The sequence below is a fragment of the Epinephelus lanceolatus genome, chromosome 7 (assembly GCF_041903045.1).
Source record: "Epinephelus lanceolatus isolate andai-2023 chromosome 7, ASM4190304v1, whole genome shotgun sequence".
NCBI classification, from domain to species: Eukaryota; Metazoa; Chordata; class Actinopteri; order Perciformes; family Serranidae; genus Epinephelus; species Epinephelus lanceolatus.
In genome coordinates, this window is record NC_135740.1 from 37,695,486 (window position 1) to 37,715,949 (window position 20,464).

At 39.1% G+C, this 20,464-nt stretch overlaps 1 protein-coding gene across 6 annotated transcripts in view; it reads left to right on the forward strand.

Annotated features, from left to right (window-relative positions):
- Window positions 1-20,464, forward strand: part of gria2b (glutamate receptor, ionotropic, AMPA 2b) — an 83,654-nt gene that overhangs the window by 54,737 nt on the left and 8,453 nt on the right. For all 6 annotated transcript variants that reach the window (XR_013491842.1, XM_033632633.2, XM_033632634.2 and 3 more), the window contains exons 4-12: window positions 1,679-1,875; window positions 6,536-6,589; window positions 6,697-6,855; window positions 11,473-11,640; window positions 13,717-13,821; window positions 14,992-15,099; window positions 15,583-15,789; window positions 15,883-16,250; window positions 18,901-19,099. Coding sequence is in view for 5 of the 6 variants with exons in the window: in XM_033632633.2 (XP_033488524.1) it covers window positions 1,679-1,875; window positions 6,536-6,589; window positions 6,697-6,855; window positions 11,473-11,640; window positions 13,717-13,821; window positions 14,992-15,099; window positions 15,583-15,789; window positions 15,883-16,250; window positions 18,901-19,099 (1,565 nt within the window). In the remaining variant the exon portion in view is untranslated. The remainder of the gene's footprint in view (window positions 1-1,678; window positions 1,876-6,535; window positions 6,590-6,696; window positions 6,856-11,472; window positions 11,641-13,716; window positions 13,822-14,991; window positions 15,100-15,582; window positions 15,790-15,882; window positions 16,251-18,900; window positions 19,100-20,464) is intronic.

Here is a 20,464-nt window from a genome sequence, read left to right on the forward strand (position 1 = left end):
GGGGGCTGGAGCCTATCCCAGCTGACATTGGGCGAGAGGCATGTTAATAGATTATTTGACTAATTTCTATACAGGTTATTCATACTAGAGTTTTGTGCAAAAGAAATCAAAGGCATGTACCAGATATATGTCTGTTGAGTTCAGTGATTGAAGCAAATAAAAGCCTTTTATATTAGTTAAAGTTTTACCATATTTAGATACCAACATGTGGTCAGTTTATCCAAATAACACCTGTATGGAAATTTGTTTTTATGTTTTTGGAGATGCAAGATCCATTTGCCAGGCCAGACCAGCCGTCACTCGCTTTTTACTTGACTATACTTACCCGCTGTAAATGGGTCTGCTGGTAATTCAGTCTGGTAACTGCTTATCCTGCTGGGGGTCATGAGGGGCTGGCGCCTATCCCAGCTGACATTAGGCGAGAGGCAGGTTGCACCCAGGACAGGTCACCAGACTATCACAGGGCTGACACATAGAGACAGGCAACCATTCACACTCACATTCACACCTACGGACAATTTAGAGTCACTAGTTAGCCTGCATGTCCTTGGACTGTGGGAGGAAGCCGGAGTACCCAGAGAAAACCTACTGACACGGGGAGAACATGGGGAAAACCTCTTGCCAGGAACCAGGAACCAGGAAAACCTTTTGCACCACTGTGCCACCCTGCTGGTAATGGCATATTTAATCGTTCATGTAGTAGAAGTACATACAGATTCATTAAGTAGTAGGTATCACATTAGTATGCGATTCCAAAGATGCCCACGCTCTTCATCAGCACATGAAGTTCGCTCACTTGTCATAGGACTCTGTGTTCAAACTTTGCGTTATTCATCATTATTGACTTAGCAAACAGTAAAAGTTAGAATATCAAAAAGTGATTGAAATAATGGTTTGAACATGAACAGTTCCATGACAACTGAGCAAACGTGGACACTGTGATACACTGAAAAGATTAAGTGGACCTTGAGCAGACATTGTTTTGGCAGCGACTAATTGTTGCAAAAATTGAGAAGAAAAACACACAAAAACTTGTTGTTTTTTTTTTCAAACATAAATCAGCACTATAAAACTTTTGGTATTGATGCAGTCGAGTGTATTGTTAGACCCACTTTCCTCCCACACCCCGGTCAGGTTCATGCCAGAACACCTGTGACTCATCTCGATGAGTCTCTGTAAAACCTCCACAGGGTTTGAATAAGCAGACGGAGAACAGTCTGAAAATGAAAGAACCATGTTCAGCCATGCTTTTGAATAAGTCCTGTCTGGCACATAATTTGTTTGGAGTTTATTTTCTTTTTCTGCTTGCGCCAATGCTGTCTTTGCTCTGTTATCATGACTTTCCTTCTTGTGGCTACTTCAAAAGTTTCTGTGTGACCGTGCCCTTAAAATAAACCCACAGAAAAACCAAATGCACAACCAAAAATACCCCATCATTGGAATGCTGGTTTCAGGGAAATCAGTAATTCAATGCATAACCTGAGCAGAAAGGGCAACAAAGAGACAAAGACACTGTGCAGAAACACAGTGCATGATATCTCCTATCTTCCAAAGGTGGTGTTGTGTGTTTGTTCCCATTTATCAACAGTTCTCCAAAAGTTTTCAGTACTAAAGATGGATAAATCAGTCTGACAAAGAGCATGATAATGTTTTCATTGAGCTTTATTTCTGTCCTCAGGCCTCACGACGCTGCAGGTTGTTCTGGACACAGCAGCAGAGAGGAAGTGGCAGGTGACAGCCATCAACGTGGGGAACCTGAAGGACGAGAGGAAGGATGAGGCCTACCGCTCACTGTTCCAGGATCTGGAGAACAAGAAAGAGAGGAGGGTGATCCTGGACTGTGAGCAGGACAAAGTTAAAGACATCATGGAGCAGGTAGAATGTGCAGCTTTTATTTTATTTTTCATCTTATTTTAGTTTCTGTTAGTTTCCAGAGTGAATTTGCACCTGTCAGTTTAGTTTTATGCCTGCCTGTCAGTACAGGCCCTGGCCATAGGTATTATGTCTTCAGGTTGTCCGTACCATTCTTGTGAATGCAATATCTCAAGAACGCTGTGACAGAATCTCTTCAAATTTGGCACAAACGTCCACTTGGACTCAAAGATGAAATGATTAGATTGTGGTGGTCTAAGGTCAGAGGTCAGCGTGACTTTGACCTGGTTTGTCCCACTGTCGTGAATGCGATATCTCAAGACCACCTTGAGAAAAAGTCTTCAAATTTGGCACAAACATCCACTTGGACTCAATGATGAATTAATTAAATTTTGGAGGTCAAAAGTCAAGGTCACCATCACTTCAAAAAACAAGCTTTTGGCCATAACTCAAGAATTCATATGCTAATGATGACAACATTTCACACAAATGTCTACTAAATGTCTTGGTCAAAAGTCCACTGCACTGTGATATTATTATGTTCTGCAAAACACTTTTCATTATTCAACGTCGTAACTCAGGAACAGAAGGGGAGACATTTGGTCATGTACTGAATTGGTGACACTAATTTTGAATGCCCCACCTTGAAACTGAGCTGATTGAACAGATCTTCTGTGCTGCCAGGTTGAAGATGTGTGTGAAGCATCCGTGTTTTAGAATTTGTAACTTCTTTGCAGTAACGTCCATATTTGAATTGTTGGTTACTGTCATGGCTACCAAGAGTCTGAACAGATCTGAATATACACTGTGCCTGCAACTTGCCTGGTTCGTGGAGGCATACAACCACAAGGTGGTGATTCTAGGTATTATAGGGTAGGGATATTTGTCAAGGGCAAGATTTAGGTTCACAATAGGCATTACAATACAAACACAGCACTTTGTGAAGGCAGTTGACTCAGTCATGTAGACATCCCAGTTTCAATAAACGTATAGACCAACACCTCCTCATGTTGGTGTGTTGACAAATTTGACCAAATTGACAAAGACCATAAAAACACACTAAACACATTTTCTAAATATTTTGATTTTATTTTAGTAAGTTCTGTAAGTACACAGTAATATTTCAGTTAGTTTTTATTTTTGACTAAAGTCTATTTTTCCTATTTTTATTTCAGTTAAGGGACTGTTCATCACTAATGAGGGAGGAGGGGGTCTTGCAAAAAGGGGAGGGATGTCAAATCTTTTTTTTTTTTAAGCACTGGGAAAGAACTTGTGTTTTTTTAATTTCCCTTAAAAGAGGGGCACACACATTTAAATGGTTGTATCCTGTATTTATTTTAACAGATTCTTAAAGGAAACTGCTGTGGGTGGGTTTGGAAGACGTGTTTCCTTTAAAAAAACACCAAAATCAGATCATTTATCATAGTCACAAACTGAAAAAACAGGAATTACTGTTGGATTTTCAGACTTCTGGCAGTCCTTGGACGCATCATGTGCTGCAAACACGTCTGTCAGAAAAAACCATAACCAAATCTGAGTTTAGTTATATTTCATCAAATTGACTTTATTCTACATCATATTTAAAATTTGGCCATAAAGAAACTGTTGGCATAAACTAACCAGCATGCACTTCAAGACTAAAAACCAAGCCTAAACTTTTATTTTAATTCCAGGATTTAAAAATCTAACAACTAGTTAATGGTGGAGGGAGGGTCAAGCATTTCTGACAGTCACTCAAGGAGGCTCAGGGTAAAATATTTGTAGCTTCAGGCAGGGTCAAAATAATATTACACCCCAGCCTCACTCTCTCCTCTAATAAATAAAGAACAGTCCCTAACTAAAATGTTTTTTTCAAACTTCATTTTACTCTTTAGTTTTAGTTACCTTTAAACAACCTTACAGTGTATTGGCTGTATTAGCTTTGGTTTGTATGATTAGCCTTGTTAGATATCAAAATTTTGATGTGGTTCCATTTTTACAGCGTTATCTAAACTCTGGACAGCACCAATCCACAGCTAAGAAACATCTTTGATTATTTTAACCTGATGAAGATGAGAGCAAAACTTCAGTAACTCAATATTTCTGCAGTAATTCATTGAGAACCTACAGTAGTTGTTACCCTGACGTGATGTGGACAGTGTTGTCAGGGGATTTTGGTGTTATTGTGTTGTCTTTGATGCGTCAGTAAAGGAAACAGTTTGTATTTCACCGCTGACACCAGACTTTGACGCAGGTGAGGTGCACTGGGATTCAGGTAAAGGAATACAGGATGCTGCTGCCATGTTTTCAGCTGTTGACAAAAAATAATGCAGCTACAGCAGCAGTCTGCTGTCAGGAGTCAGACTGCTGTGGGTTACTCAGGTCCAGTTTGTCTTCTTTTAAACTTTTTCATTTCACATTTATGTGGCTTCTGGTTTTGGTGGTGAGCTGGAATTTGAGATTTCGTAACCACCAGGTGAGGCGGGCCTCGAGCTTGACAGGAAGCTGGTATCTTGTCTTTTCTTATGATCTTCTATTTACTATCAGGGACATGGAGGGAGACAACAGAGGGAATAACAGTTGTGCCTGCTGTCTGCTTCCATCTTCTTACGATCAGCTCAGCCTCTCCCTGTTTGCTACACACTACTCATTTTTGTAAAGATGTGTTTTTGGTCCCAAAGATTTCTAGTACCTTCACTGCTGACAACACAGGCCTGTGGTTGGGTTGCTGCTGATACAGTCTCCTGAGCAGTACCTGAAAATATTTCAGTGATTTTGGTTTCCCTTGTTCAAATGAAATTTCAGTTCAGTTTTATTTATTTGAAGTGTGCATGGATGAAATGTATTACTTATAAATTCAACAATTTGCTTGTACAATGAGGGAAGTGTCTTCTCATCTTTTAAAAGTTAGGGTCAATCCCAATTCTCTTCCCTTAACCATACCCCTTGGTTTCAAATGCACTCACCAGATAGATTCCCCTCAACGACGAAGGGGTTGTGTTGAGGGGTAGGGAATTTTACCTAGGAACAGGGACGCCACTTCATGCGAATTAGCATAACGGATGTGTTCACCTACGTCACGCTGATCATCGACGTAGGCTTCAGTATTAAGGGCTTCAAGGAAAACTCTGTAGATATTCATGTCGGCTACATCGTGAATTAGCGATTTTCAAGTGTTCATATTCTAACTCAACGCTTACAGATAACAATGCATATGCAGAAACATAACACATTCTGACATATTTTGGAATTTTTGCATACTTATTTGCGAAAATAGTGTGAGATGGCTTTCTCATGGAGGCTGCCATCTTCTGGAAAACTCACCTGGCTGGAGAGTTTCGCAATGCATCCTGCAAATTTCAATCTTCCCCTCAGTTGAGATGGGTTTGTAAGTGTGCAAATTAAGTGGGGATTTTAAGGGCTGAAAAGCACACGTTTGGGACCCTTAGTATCACTAAGTGAATCTCAACTCAGTCAAGCCAATAGATAAACCAAAAACGGCACAATTGATAAAACAGAACAGAAAATAAAGCTTGATTTTACATAATAAGAACACTCTATCTTGTATTTGGTCATGATATTCAATTTGAAAGCAGCCAAGAAGAAGGGAAAATAGAAATATCTCATTATGTGAGAACTAGAGTCTAAAGTGTAAATAACACTTGGAAATTATCCCTTATTTTTTTTAAAAATAAGGGAAAGCAAGAAATGCTAACAGCCCTATTGTCCTTTAATTACTGCTGTAGGACAAAAGTGATATTTTGAAGCCGAAATATGTGCATTTGATACAGCACTTAGAAAAACAGCATTGTCACACGGACCCAGCAGCCCAGCAGATGTAGAAAGGCACCATAACAATTACACTAATTGTTCATTTAGGCTGTAAACAAAACTGCAATTAAAGGCAAAACAGATGCACATAAACAGGTTATTTTTACTCCACCTTTTACCCAGGAGAGAGGCTTATTGATTAGCATTTAAAGCATGCCAACGTCTCTTTAACAGAATGCTGAATGAAATCAATGCCCGCAGCCTCGCTGCCTGTTTATCTGGGAGAAACAGAATCCGTCGAGGTGGAAGTTTTCTTGCTTGGTGTCAAAGACATTTACGTAGGAGATACAAGACGTTATTATTCAAATCTGCTTCAAGTAGCGGCCCTGACAAACGGAGGTGCCAGTCAGGCGGCGGGATTAGTTTCAGGTGTGTCATTTATGTGAGGTACAGAAACGGCACACAGCTGAGATATTTCTGTTATTTTCTGCTTTTCTGCTCCACTGATAAGAGGAGTGTATTTGCAATTGGATATCTCTGTCTAGCAGTATTTGTGACTGTGAATGCCACTTTTTTTTCCATTCAGTGATAATGGCTAGGACTGTCAGCCATGTTAGGGTTGGTAGTGACACATTGTAATGTCTGAATATAATGGTAGATTTGTGTAGTTTGGTTATAACCATTATTACATTTATGATTGTCTTATCTGCGGCTGTCACACTCGAATAACAATGAATTTTTCTAAAATAATAGAGATACAAGAAAAAGCTTTGACGTAGCTTGCAGTCACATGGTGAGGCATTTTAAAACTGTATTAAAAGAAAGTCAGATCTGTTTAGAAGAACTTTACCTGCCTGAGACGTATTTCTTTATTCCAGCTGAACCTTATAACTTGTGTCTCTTAACCCTGCAGGTCATCACAATCGGCAGACACGTTAAAGGCTACCACTATATCATAGCCAATCTGGTAAGTTTACACCACTTCTACATTTCTTCTTCTTCTGTTTGGACTTGATGTTTCTAACACTCCTCATATTGAGAGATAACATCAGGGCCTTAACTTTATATTTTCAGGGTTTCATTGATGGGGATCTATCCAAAATCCAGTATGGTGGCGCCAACGTGTCTGGCTTTCAGATTGTCGATTTTGATGACCCTCTGGTGTCCAAGTTTGACCAGAGATGGGAGGCCCTAGAAGAAAAGGAGTATCCAGGTGCCGACAGTAAAATCAGGGTGAGTTAAAGCATGCATTTAAAGAGACTCAAACAATGTACCGATAATTAGACAATAGGCCTTCGGGCTCAAAAATGCAAAAGGCCCTACCCCCTCTCCTACACAGGGCCAACACACACAGTTGTTGTTGCCTCTCTTTGTCTCTTTGAGGTAAATTTGTTACTTCATTGTGTGCAATTATTGGTTGTTTTGTGTCTCTTTGTGTTCATTTTGAATCTTTTTTGGTTGTTTTATGTCTTCTTGATGTAATTGTGTGTGTCTCTAAGATAATGTTGTAAATCCTTTAGGTCATTTTGTGTCTGTTTTTGGTCATTTTGTGTCTCTTTGATGAAATTTTGTGTCTTTTTGGGGCAATTTTGTGTCTTTTTGGGGTAGTTTTGTGTCCCTTTGAGGCCATTTTGTGTCTCTCTGATGTAATTTTATTTTCCTGTGTGTTAATTTTTAATCCTTTTTGGTCATTTTGTGTCTTTTTGACATAATTCAGTGTGTCTGTGAGGTGATTTTGTGTTTTTTTTAAGGATGTTTTGTGTCTTTTGGGGGGAGTTTTGTGTCCCTTTGAGGCCATTTTGTGTATTTTTTCGATTGTTTTGTGTCTTTGAGAATATTTTGTGTCTCTTTGAGGTCTCTGATGTACTTTTATGTTCCTTTGAAGTCATTTTGTGCCTCTTTGAGGTCATTTTATGTCTCTTTATGGTCATGTTGAGTCTTTTTTGGTTATTCTGTGTCTTCCTGATGTAATTTTGTGTGTCGGTGAGGTAATTTTGTATTTCCCTAAGGTCATTTTGTGAATCCTTAGGTCATTTTATGTGTTTCTTGGTTGTTTTGTGTCTCTTTGGGGTAGTTTTGTGGCTCCCTATAATTCATTTTGTGTATCCTTGACATGACTGTGTATCTCTGATGTAATTATGTCTTTCTTGGTTGTTTTGTGTCTCTTTGGGGTAATTTTGTGTTTCTTTAAGGTCATATTTTGTCTCTCTGAGGTAATTTTGTGTCTCTTTTAGTTCATTTTATGTCTCTTTTGAGACCTTTTGGTCTTTTAATGTGTCCTTGAGGTAATTTTGTGGTTGTCTTGCCCCTTTTTATAGTTATTTTGTGTTTCTCTGCAGTTCTTTTGCATCTCCTTGTTGTCTTTTTAAGGCTCTTCCTGGTGGGTAGTTGTTAATTTGAGCGACATTTTGCAGGTGAAAGCCAGAGGGGCCCATGAGACTTTAGGCCCCTGGGCCTGTGCTTGGTAGGCCCATTCAGTAACCCATCATTGCCTCAGATGCACACATAAGCTTTTCTTCGTCTTTCCTTTGTTTCTGTATTTGCAAATGCGATTGTTGGTGGAAAATGTCTTTGTAAGCACATTAATGTGCCTCAGTTGCTCTAATGTAAGCAAATTGCACTGTCCACCATCTGCATCACCCAACCTTACAGCCACACGTACACACTGTGTGCAATATTAAACACATCAGTGGGTAAAGATGTTTATGCACTGTTGCACAGGCACACATACTTTTTCCCATGAGCTGAATGCAATCATTTTTTATACAAATTATCTATTATGTATGCAATGTAAATGATATTAGGATGTTATGATATTGAATTGAATGATTATTCATTATATTTACTGCCCATACTGGTCCCTTGACGTAGCCAATATACTATCAGCTCTCTCAGAACTGAGCTTCCTCCCACTCTTTGTCTCCAACAGACACTATTAACTACTCACATTTGAAATATCAGCCATCGCCGAAAACATTCTCCCACCCTCCGTCTTCTAAATTGTCAAAGTTCAAGATCTTTTTTTACTGCCACACAGCCAGACTGCTGCAAGAGGTTCATGTCTGGGTGAAAAATCACTCTGACATTTACAATGCAGAACAAACTAGCGCAGCACAGAACATAAATACCACCGAAAAAATAAAGAGATCACCAAACATATAATATGCACTCTAATTAGGACAAGATGAAGGGAGGATAATGAACAGGAGGTGTGGCATGTGTTTTTAGAGCTGCAGAGAATGCTTTATTTTTAAAGTGGCTCATGTTGGTCATCATTTTTTGATAATCGAATTTAAGGTTAGAACTTGAGAGTTACAGCCTCTTTTGTCAAATAATTATTCCATCCCTAAATAGTTGATGAGGGGAGGTTGTGTTTGAGATCCGTGGTTTGACTTGAGGCACAGACTTGACACCTGCTATGTACTTTGCCTCAAAACATAGCAGAATTATATTTAGACACATAGATGTAGTTGAGACAAGTCAGTGAAGCAAAGCATCTCATTCATGCTAATTGAGACTCCACAGATTTGCTGTTTTTGCCCAAATGGAATTAGGTTGTTGGGAAATCTGTCCACCTATAACAAGTGACAAAACATAACTATGTCCTGCAGTCTCTCACCAGTGTTAGATCTTCTGCTTCTCATGTCTCTGGTGTTCTTTGGTGTAAAGCAATCCTTGACCCGCTGCACTGGAAGCCAAGTTATTGACTTCATGTTTTGTGATTTCTTGGTCTTAAGGCCTTTACATGCCGGGGGCGTGACAAATAAACAACACGAAATTCTGAAATACTTGCCTGTGAATAATTTGCATCAGTAGTCAGTTTCAACACTAGTTCAATAAAAGGTTTGAATATATTGCCGCCATCCAGCAGTAGTATGAATTTGCAACAATCCACTGACCCAGAGGAGTATCTTGCAGTTGATTAATGTAAATTGTTGTATAGCCTAAGCTACTGTACGCTATTAATTTGAATTTGAGTTCCCTCTGGTAAACAGGTATGCAGTGTATACGCCCGAGGCTTTTACTGTGAAAAATAAGAACAGAAGGAGTGGATCTAGTACGTCATGCCTTTGCCAAGGTTGAATAATAAAGTTTTCGGTCTTGTTTCAGACTACAGAACCACCATGTTGATGCTTTAAAAGCCTTATAAGAGTAGGCACAACATGATAAACTGGCCATGTTACAAGAACATATGGCAGATTTTTGCTGTGTGATCTTTAAGCTCTGTGTGAAAGAAGGTTGATGTGAGAAGGCTTTTAAAGTTCAGGTATTTACCACTATCAATGCCAGGGGTGTATTATCAGACAATGGACCCCTGGTCACAGATATGTGATATTTTATAATTGTCTAGCTTCTTTTGGTCTCATTGTTATGCATCTTTTTGTTATTTTAATGCTTCTTTTTGTGGTATTGCATCTCTTTGTAATAGTTTTGTGTCTCTTAGAAGTAATGTGTCTTTTTGCAGTCATTTTGTGTCTTTTTTTGGTTGTTCTGTGCCGTTTTGTGGTTGTTTTGCTCCTCTTTGCAGTCATTTTGAGTCTCTCCCCAGTCAGTTCATGATGATTGACTGACATTTTTATGTGATGACCAGGAGGCCTCCTTTACACTTTTGGTCCCTAGGCCTGTCTCTAGTAGGCCCATTCAGTAATCCTTCCATGGGATGCACTATATTAGATTTTTTCTGATATCTGATATCTGATATGCTGATATATAACAACTTATTTTGCTGTATTATAACTGATTCGGATATCGACATGTCCACTTTTTTCTCCACCTAATTTTAGTGATCATCAAGTCTCTTCTGTAGTGGAATTAACATCATATAATGCATGCATACTCTTATCATGATGGCCCACCAGCGGATGGAGACATGAAATACAATACTTTTCAATGTATGTGATAGTCATTAATTGTGCAAAATAAGAAAAAGCATGTTGGCCTAATAGTTTATGTTACAGCCAATATCAGCCAATACCAATGATGTCAGTATTATCGTGCATCCCTAAACAACAGTTACATCTTTACAGGCAGATTGTGGATTTTAGCAAATATAACTCAATTAGGTGTAAAATTTTGTGTTTTTCTTTGGGACTATATTCAGCTCTTCAAAAATCAGAGTCAGATAGATCATTGCTCAGTTATTCCGATGTAAAACTACAGAGTTATAAGAAGTAAGAATAAGGGTATGAAATGAAGTGTGTAAATATAAAGCAATAAATAAAGTAGAAATGAAATGTGCATTGAAATAAAAATAAAACGTGCATTATGCTACAACACTAGTACTTAAGATATTAAAATTAATCTTGTGAGTATTCATGGTCATAGAGGACACATAAGGGTACAACTCAAAATAAACTACACTGCCCATGTACAGTATATGAAGTAATGAAGAAACAAGTCACCCAGCGCAGTGGAATGGCTGACTGATAACTTTTAACAGTTCTTGAACAGCTAAAGTCTGTTGCACAGTAGTGTTGTCAAAAAACTGGAATTTCAAACTTTGATACAATTCTATCATAACATTTAGAGATATTTGAGACCGTTTTTGATACCTCAGAGAAATTGAAATTGAGGGTATAAATTGTAAAAGTTTTATTGAAAGATGAGTAAAGCAGTGTAACAAGACAAGGATGACTTTTCTTCCTTTGGTTGGTAGCAGTGAAAAGCAGATTGACTGTAACCATTAACAGTAAGGATGAGAACACACAGCTGACACTGGTGTATTGATACTGTGGAAATTGAGTACTGAACCATTTCAGATATTCAGAATTGGCACAGGAGTTAAGATTATGGATTCTTACTTCTCTGACAACCCTAATCCTAACACCTTTTCCCATTGCCCTGCTTTAGTACACATCAGCGCTGACCTACGACGCCGTGCAGGTGATGACAGAGGCCTTCCGCTACCTGCACAAACAGCGCATCGACTTCACCAGACGGGCCAACAACGGTGACTGCCTGGCCAACCCTGCCGTTCCCTGGGCTCAGGGAGTGGAGATCGAGCGAGCACTCAAACAGGTAACACCATGCACTTACACACATCCTTGTGTTGGTGAAGACTTGTTGCCGTGGTAACGGCAGAACTCCCATAGAAAATGCACCAAGCGCCCACGCAAAGTGCTTCTCAGAGATTGATTAAAGACTGATGTTTTCACCATGCATGCGGATGCACGCAGACATACTGACAGAGGAACAGAGGTCTGCCCACGGACCACAGTCCTCTGAGCTTTGAATTAAGACAAAATCAGCTTCACTCCTGCTGAGAAATTAAGCTTGACAGGCAAAGTGGTTTTCCAGGTTGTAGCAAACGGATCTGAACTCGGAATACAAGTCAGATTGGAAGTGATTCTGCCATTTAAGCCAACTGATGGCAGATCTCAATAGAAACTCTAAACTTAAAGCATTTATATTCAGAAAACATTTACTTTATCTGTAATGACATCATGGATACTACCTTCAGTGTCTGAGGAGATAAACTCAAAGTAGAATGCCTGTCAAATATGTGAAACATGTTTTATTAAGGAAAATGCCTGTGATGTTGCACCAAGAGTTCAGGGTCATCATCTCGGATTTCCATAAGAGCAGCGAACTGATAGGACAAGCATATCTTCATCTCTACCAATCTGACTTGGAAAAAGTCCCGAGTCACAAGGGACATTGGAGATGGGTGTCACAACCTAACTGTGTCCAGGGTAAGATTTAGTGATGATTGAAGCGTTGGAAGGCAACATCTCAGAAAAGTTTTCCAGACCAGTATGATCAGTACTTAGATATGATGCCGTCGTTTAGTACCAGAAGTAGGACCAAGTCATAGTTTTGGAAGTTATAAGTCTCAACTCTTTGCACTAAAGTCCCAAGTCTTAAGCTTCAACTTTCCAGTCATAGACAAGTCATAATGCACTCTTCACCAAATGTAATGTGATTTCAACAAGAGTAATAATATATTGAATTTACACAAGTCACAAATGCTTTTTAAACATTGTATTTGTTAAAACAAGTTTGTCAATAAGTTACTGAGTTAATATGCTAACATTAGCTAAGCATTAGCTCAGTAACTGTAGAGATGTCAGAGTGAGGACTTGAGCTGGCGACCTTCCGGTTCCCAACCTACTACTGCCACCCCAGGTGTTGACTCGTTGGAATAAATTGTGTTAACATGAGTTGATTTAGAAAATAAAAAAGGAATTCATGGATTCATGGCACTTTTTGAAGAACTAACTACTTAATCTGTGAGCTTTGGGGAAGACATCAAGTATTTTCAAGTCAAAATTAAGGCTCCAAGTCCAAGTGAAGTCAGGATTCATTGGTGTTGAAGTCCAAGTCAAGCTGCATGTCCTTCTTTATTTTGTCGAGTCAAGTCTAAAGTCATCAAATTTGTGACTCGTCTGACTTGAGTCTACACCTCTGCTTGGTACACAGGAAGTCTGGATATGCATATACAAGATGAAGAGTAGCCTCCTTTATCCACCCCACAAGGACAAGACAGGGAGCTTTTGGGTCGGGATCAAACATGTCAGATGATACGCCTGTGCAAGGAGAAATGAAATCCTCTCAACATGTTTGTTAGGCTTTCAAGGATACACCCAGTGTGTTTGGGTTAGAAATGCTGCATTTAAACATAACTGTGTTTACAAAAATCTCCACAGGATACCTTTAAGCCTCCTTCTGGTCCTTCCTGCCTTAGCCCTTTTGTTATTTTAGTTGGCTGCCAATAAGAGAAGAGACGGAAAACATTTTTCAAGTGTTTCAACACACGCTGCGATCTCCTCTCTAATCTGGACACCGATAGTTTCCTTATGTCTTTCTGCGTCTTTGTACTGTAGCTCGGCATGAAACCTTATTTGAAGTCATTCAGGATCGTGGCACTAACTTTGTAGTAGAGGACAGAATAACAGGACACCATTTTTTCATTGTGCCTCATGGCCAATTAGTTCAGTGACTTCACCTAAGTACATGTATCAATTAAAACACAGTATGAATTACACAGAACACATGAAAAAGCTGTTAACATGTGACAGAGCAGTCGTAGTGTACACGCTGTGAAAGCCAGTCTGCAGATAACGGGTTGTAACAGTGCGATTTTCTGTCTCTCAGGTGCGAGTGGAAGGCCTGACAGGAAACATCCAGTTTGATCAACATGGCAAGCGAGTCAACTACTCAGTGAACATAATGGAGTTAAAGACAAATGGTCCTGTAAAGGTGAGCTGGGTGGTCCCCTTCTCTAGCAATTAAGTTAAATACATATATAATGTAATATAACTGTTCTTAAAAGTCTTTTTTATCTTGTGGGTTTGAATTTGAGGATCAGCTTTTGCAAAGCAGTGCTCTTCTGGTAGCATTTAAAATTAATTGCAGACATGGATATTATATTATGTGATATCTGAACCAAGTACAGACTCAGTGACCACAAACTGACAATTGAAAAAGGCAACCCAGTCGCCAGAAGAAAATGTTGGCATTGTACGTTTCTGCAAACTACAAATATGCATTTACAGCGTTTCTAAAGTGATGTTATTATATGAGCTGACTCAGTCATCAGGGAATGAAGGATATGGTGAATGGCATGTCACCTAGGCAAGACGCCTGCCAAGCTGCAGACCTCTGAGACCAACAAACAACAAAACCGGTTGTGTTTTAGCTAACTGTTTTTCCACCGGGGATAGTGCCATGAAAAGCGGATTTTTTGAGAGAGACATGGCTTTGTTTCCCATCAGGATAATGTGACAAAAGCAGTTGTTTTTAACCAATCCATCGCTGCATTTTCTTTTTTTTGCCACAAAAAGTGATCTACATTTCCAGATTGGATTGCACCATCAAAACTGGATATTATAAGCCAAAACATGATCTTTTTCTGACCATAACCCAGTGATTTTTGTGCCTAAACCTACCCACACATGAAGCGCCGCGTTGATGAAATATTAAGTTTGAACATATTCATTATATAATACGCTCAAACATAAGGTATGCCTGGTTTGCGAAAGCGTACAATGCCAACATTTTTCTTGTGACTGGTTTGGGAAAAAAAAGGTGACACAGAAAATCGTGGTAACAAAAAGAAAACAAAATACGTTGTGTGTTGGACAGGTAAAGTTGAGACAGAGATGGACTTTCTCCTACAATGTAAAACATTCAACAAACATTAAATTTTAACACTTTCAGATCCTTAATTTCAGATTGCACAGGGCCTACAAAAAACTTAACATTGTAAATATTTTTAGAAGAAGAAGGTTTTTTTGTCCTTTTTCTCATGTCATTATTGAGTTGTATTATCCTCGACTCTTTGGCCACTTGACATTCATGCTAATAAAGCATATTGAAACTGAAAAATTGAAAATAGAAGACTGATATTATTCTTTTTTCTCCCGACAGATTGGATACTGGAATGAAGTTGACAAAATGGCTGTTACCAAATCTGATGTCTTTGCAAATGACACGACAGGAATGGAAAACAAAACAGTTATTGTCACCACCATCTTGGTAAATATTATTATAGATGATTGTGGAACTAAGTATAAGCTGCTTTGTGTCTCCCTTCTGGTGATAAGTAGCTGGGTAAACAGTGAGCTCCTGGTCTAACTATGGCGCAAAATTTTTAATGCCAAGGACATCCTGAATCTATTAAATATGTATGTAACATAGAACTTTATTTGATTTACTCTGAATTAGGCTATACACTTGTGGTATTTCTAATCTTACCTTTACATTAAGGAGAGAATGGTCTTTTGTTGTTGTTGTAGCCACCAGTTCTGAAGGAATCATGTCTTTAGATTGATAACCAGAATAACACCAGGCCATTAATTTCTCCTGACAAGTATGTGCTTTGTTTAAGACCAGTACCCTCTTGTATTCATAATGACCTGTCAGCCCAGTGCGAGATTGTTGCGTTTGAAGCTGCTTTTAACATTGTAATTCAAACCTCTTGAGCTGAGCAGTGTTTTCTGTTTTGTCTCTGTCCTTCAGGAAGCTCCGTATGTAATGCTGAAAAAGAATGCTGACCTTTTTGTAGACAATGAGCGCTACGAGGGTTACTGTGTAGATCTGGCTGCGGAGATAGCGAAGCACTGCGGCTTCAAATATCAACTGAAAATCGTGGGGGATGGGAAGTATGGAGCCAGAGATGCAGAGACCAAAATCTGGAACGGGATGGTTGGAGAGCTAGTGTATGGGGTGAGTTGTCTTTAACAAGAGCTAACACAAGTCTTTGATCAACACCACATGCCACTCATTCTGATTATTCCGTTTTGTCCCTTGGTTTGATAGAAAGCAGACATTGCAGTGGCTCCTCTGACCATCACTTTGGTACGAGAGGAAGTGATTGACTTCTCCAAACCCTTCATGTCTCTGGGAATCTCCATCATGATAAAGAAGCCTCAGAAATCCAAACCAGGAGTCTTCTCTTTCCTGGACCCGCTGGCCTATGAGATCTGGATGTGCATCGTTTTCGCCTACATCGGTGTCAGCGTGGTGCTGTTCCTCGTCAGCCGCTTCAGCCCGTATGAGTGGCACACTGAAGAGTATGAGGACGGGCAGATCCAGACCAATGAGTCGACTAACGAGTTTGGCATATTCAACAGCCTGTGGTTCTCCCTTGGAGCCTTCATGCGCCAGGGCTGTGACATCTCACCTAGGTAGGTCAGAAAATTCAACAACTGCCATGTTTTTCTCAGTTTAATTAACCAAAAATAACCTGTGACTTCATGCATTTAAAACTTGGAGTGTTAGTGTGGTTTTTCCACATTTCACAGGAACTGCTGACAAAGGTTATTTGGAACTGTGATTTTGCAATTTGGAGTCAACAAAGTGTATTTTTAGCTATTCTAGCAGTCTGTTTCCAGGGATGGCACTGTCGGACAGTCTTTTGGTCCAACACTTTAGCACAGAGGATGAGGCCTATCTGTTTGCTAGGATCAATGGACAAGGAGGATGACTAACTTTGTCCATTTGCTGACATTTTAATCTGTGCCACCAGGTCTGAATTTTAACTGTCCAACACTTAATTCAATGAATGGACATCTTGATAATAATGCATTTTATTCGTAGGCACCTTTTAAAGCACTCAATAGCACCTTGCAAGACACATTAAAAAAAAAACAAGCAGCAATGTATCTTCAGATCATAAAATCAAACTATTCCAGAGTATACAATAAAGTAAATCAAATGACCAGACAAAAATCCTGATTATAAATATTAGGTATAAAATCATCATCAGTGCAGGTCACCATATGTGTGTCTCCATTAAATCAGACCGAATATACTGTCTTGAAAAGATGTGCTTTCAGACAGGATTAAAAAGTGTTAAAGGGAGTCAATATTGTGAATGTCGTGGGGGAGAGAGTTCCAGAGGTGGGGGGCAGAACAGCTGAAGGCTCTAGGACCCATGGTAGTCAAACGGGCAGATGGTGAGAACTTATGACTAATGACTGTCAGCCACAGCTGTACTCTCATTACTGCTAACAAGTTGAATGATTTTAGTATAATCACCTGCTAAATATTAGCACATCATACTAGCTTTCAAATTTGGGCATGTTCGCATGCAGATGTTACGTGCGAAACATAAGCACTGTAACACCTAGCAGTTTTTAACATGCATGTTGACATACTTTGGGGTTGCATTTTTGATGTATGAAAGGCGCTATATAAATAAAGTTTAATTGATTGATTGATTAGGGTGGGAACACATCCTGGTCTCTTCCCACTTGGAAAACTGTTCAGGCACTAGGTGCTACTTTTGTGCCTGCTCTGTGCCAACTTTTAAGGGAGTGGAGGCAGGTGGCTTCTTGACATTGTTAAGCAGGGTTTCTCACACATTAATTTATCTGTGGCGGCCAGCCAAGGTTAAAATATATGCAGCCACGTTTTGATTTTCTATTTTTGGTGCTGTTGGAAAATGTATACTATTTGGTGATACAAAGCACCACATTCTTGCAGCACAGAGCGTACTCTGGACATGGACAGAGCAGGCAAATGGCAGGCTCAGTGAAAGTGAAAAGTGAAAATGAAACTTAACCAACAGCTGCTCCTCTCATCCATCGATCTGATCTAATCAGCTCTGTTTTGAATTGACTGATCAATCATCTAACCCGAGACTCAAAACTGCTCAAACTGCTGCTGAGGCAAAGTGGAAGAGTTCTGCCTACGCAAAAACCTCTAAATTTAGAGAGGGGAACACAAAATCTCACAGTGACACATAAGCAAAAGTTCGCTTTCACTTTTAAGCATGTCTACACTGAAAACAATGGAACTGAGGGCACAAAAAACCACAGCATGTGTGCAGGTCCTAACTAACCCTAACTGTATGTTAACATGCTAGCGTTAGCAAATGTCAAACTCATTTGATTTAGCTAACAATAGATAAATTCTGCTGCCACACACAAGACAAACTTTTTGCTTAATCTTGGCAAGAATCTTTTGAACATCTTGAACGTCTTGTTTTTACAGTGCTCACAGTTATTAAAGGACTTGCATGGTTGTTCTTCATCAATATAGTGTCAGATAAACTTTTGTATATAGATTTAATAATCTCAGAATCAGAATCAACTTCATTGTCAAGTAGGTTTTCATATATAGGGAATTGGTGTGCTGTTGCCAACAAGAACGGCGAGGGGAAACTAAATTAAAAAATAAAAGCAAGAATTGCAAAATAACTTGTGAGAGCAGACACGTGAGTCATGTCGTCCACAGAGATGAATCAACATGTCTTCTACATCTCATCCTGATGATGTGAGGGGTGTCAGCATGACTGCAGATCAGGAGAACGTGTTAGCCTGTAAATTATTATATAATGTAAGTTTATTTCTCCAGCTAAAGCAGGGCCGCCCTTCCTTTATTTAAAATATTTGTTGAGCTTGTTTGTTTCCTGGAGGCATGTTATTAAACCCTAGACAGAGCCTCAACACATTACTTTAGGCATAGATATAGTATTATTACACACCGCAAAGGGTACAGACTCTTCACATCATTGTCTGCTATGATGATACGATATGACAAAATTCAACGACATCAAGCTTATCACTTTGATGGGATTAGTTATTAGTCAAATCTAGAGTAATTTTTTTTGATAATTTGTAATAATTAGTAATTCAAGGAGTATTACGTCGCTTGCTTCGCGTAATCCCTCAAGAAAAGTGTTTTAATATACATGAAACTTTCATGCAATCACTTCCTGTCTTCTCAGTACAGTTGCATAATCTTTATTTGATACCGAATGATTTGTTAAAACTGTAAAGTACCATTGAATGAATAAAAAAGTGAATATTTCTCTTTTTGTTTTTCCAATAGATCTCTGTCTGGGCGCATTGTTGGTGGCGTTTGGTGGTTCTTCACTTTAATCATCATCTCCTCCTACACCGCTAACCTGGCTGCTTTCCTGACTGTTGAGAGGATGGTCTCTCCCATTGAAAGTGCAGAGGACCTGGCAAAACAGACTGAGATAGCTTATGGGACTCTGGACTCTGGCTCCACTAAAGAGTTTTTTAGGGTAAGAGATACTCTCTTTGTATTCTACTCCTGTGGAAACAAGGGCTTAGATTTGAGCCATAGTAGCTGAAAAACAACATGCTTCACTTCTCTGTGAACAATGCTCCACTCTGCAGGAAATGAAATCTTTGTTGAAGGAGTATATTGACATTCCAGTGGGTGGTACAGGCTGTTCTCACGCACTGTTCTTATGAATATCTATGAAAAGTTACGCACCAGAATTGGTATATGACCCAAGTAAGCTGAAAGGCTGCTATCACATGACCAATGTGCTGAGAAAAAAGCAGTCTAAAGAGTGAAAGTCCGCACAAGGAGACAGGTTGGGGTGGTGGATGGGTCAAACAAACACAGGACTTTCCCCCAGGAGAGCAGTGTTTGTGTCCCATGTAAAACCAAGTGGACTTTGAGTTATTTACGTCATCACAGTGTCTCTTTTCCAAAACATAACCTTCGTAACTTTATTTACCTAAACAAAACCTACTGCAGTTTACGTTAAGCATGTAACTTTACATTGAGTAAAAGTGTCTTATCCTAAACTTAACCTACGTAAATGTACTTGCCTAGACCTAACGTACATAACTTAACATTAAGTACATAGCCTTACATTAGGAAATGAATGATAATGCCACTTGTGGGGCGTAATTCATTAGATACTGTATGAACCATTGTATGTGCATTTTCCTTATTATAATTTCACTTTCCTAACCCTAACCTATGTAACTTTACTTGCCTTAACCTAACCTATATAACTTTACATTAAGTATGTAACTTTATGTTGTATATGTAACATAACAATGCCCAACCATGCCTATTTTTCTAGATCTAACCTACGTAACTTTACTACTTGCCTAAACCTAATCTACGTCTTCTTTACGTTAAGTAATGTAACTTTACGGTATGTACATAACATGACGACACCATTCATGGGGTGCTAATTCGTTAGATATCACATGGACTACTGTATGTGCATTTTCTTCACCACGACTTGACTTTCTGAACCCTAACCTACATAAATTTACATTAAATATGTAACATTATGTTGAATGTGTTACATGACAATGCCCAAACATGATTATTTCCCTAAACTTAACCTACGTAACTTTAAGTTAAGTACGTTATGTGACAATGTCATTCCTGGGGGTGCTAATTTGTTAGTTATCATTTGAACAGTTGTTTGAGGATATGTTGAGTGGTGAGGTTTTGTCCCAAAACATGGATTGAAAATTGAGATAAAATACTGCATATTTTAATTGTCATTTTCTGTTTTGAGGCAGTAAAAATCATATCAGCATCACATACAATTTTTGGAGGAAGAAATGATGTGTCTTAAAGCTGTTAATAACCTTTTTGTATTAACAACAGGCGC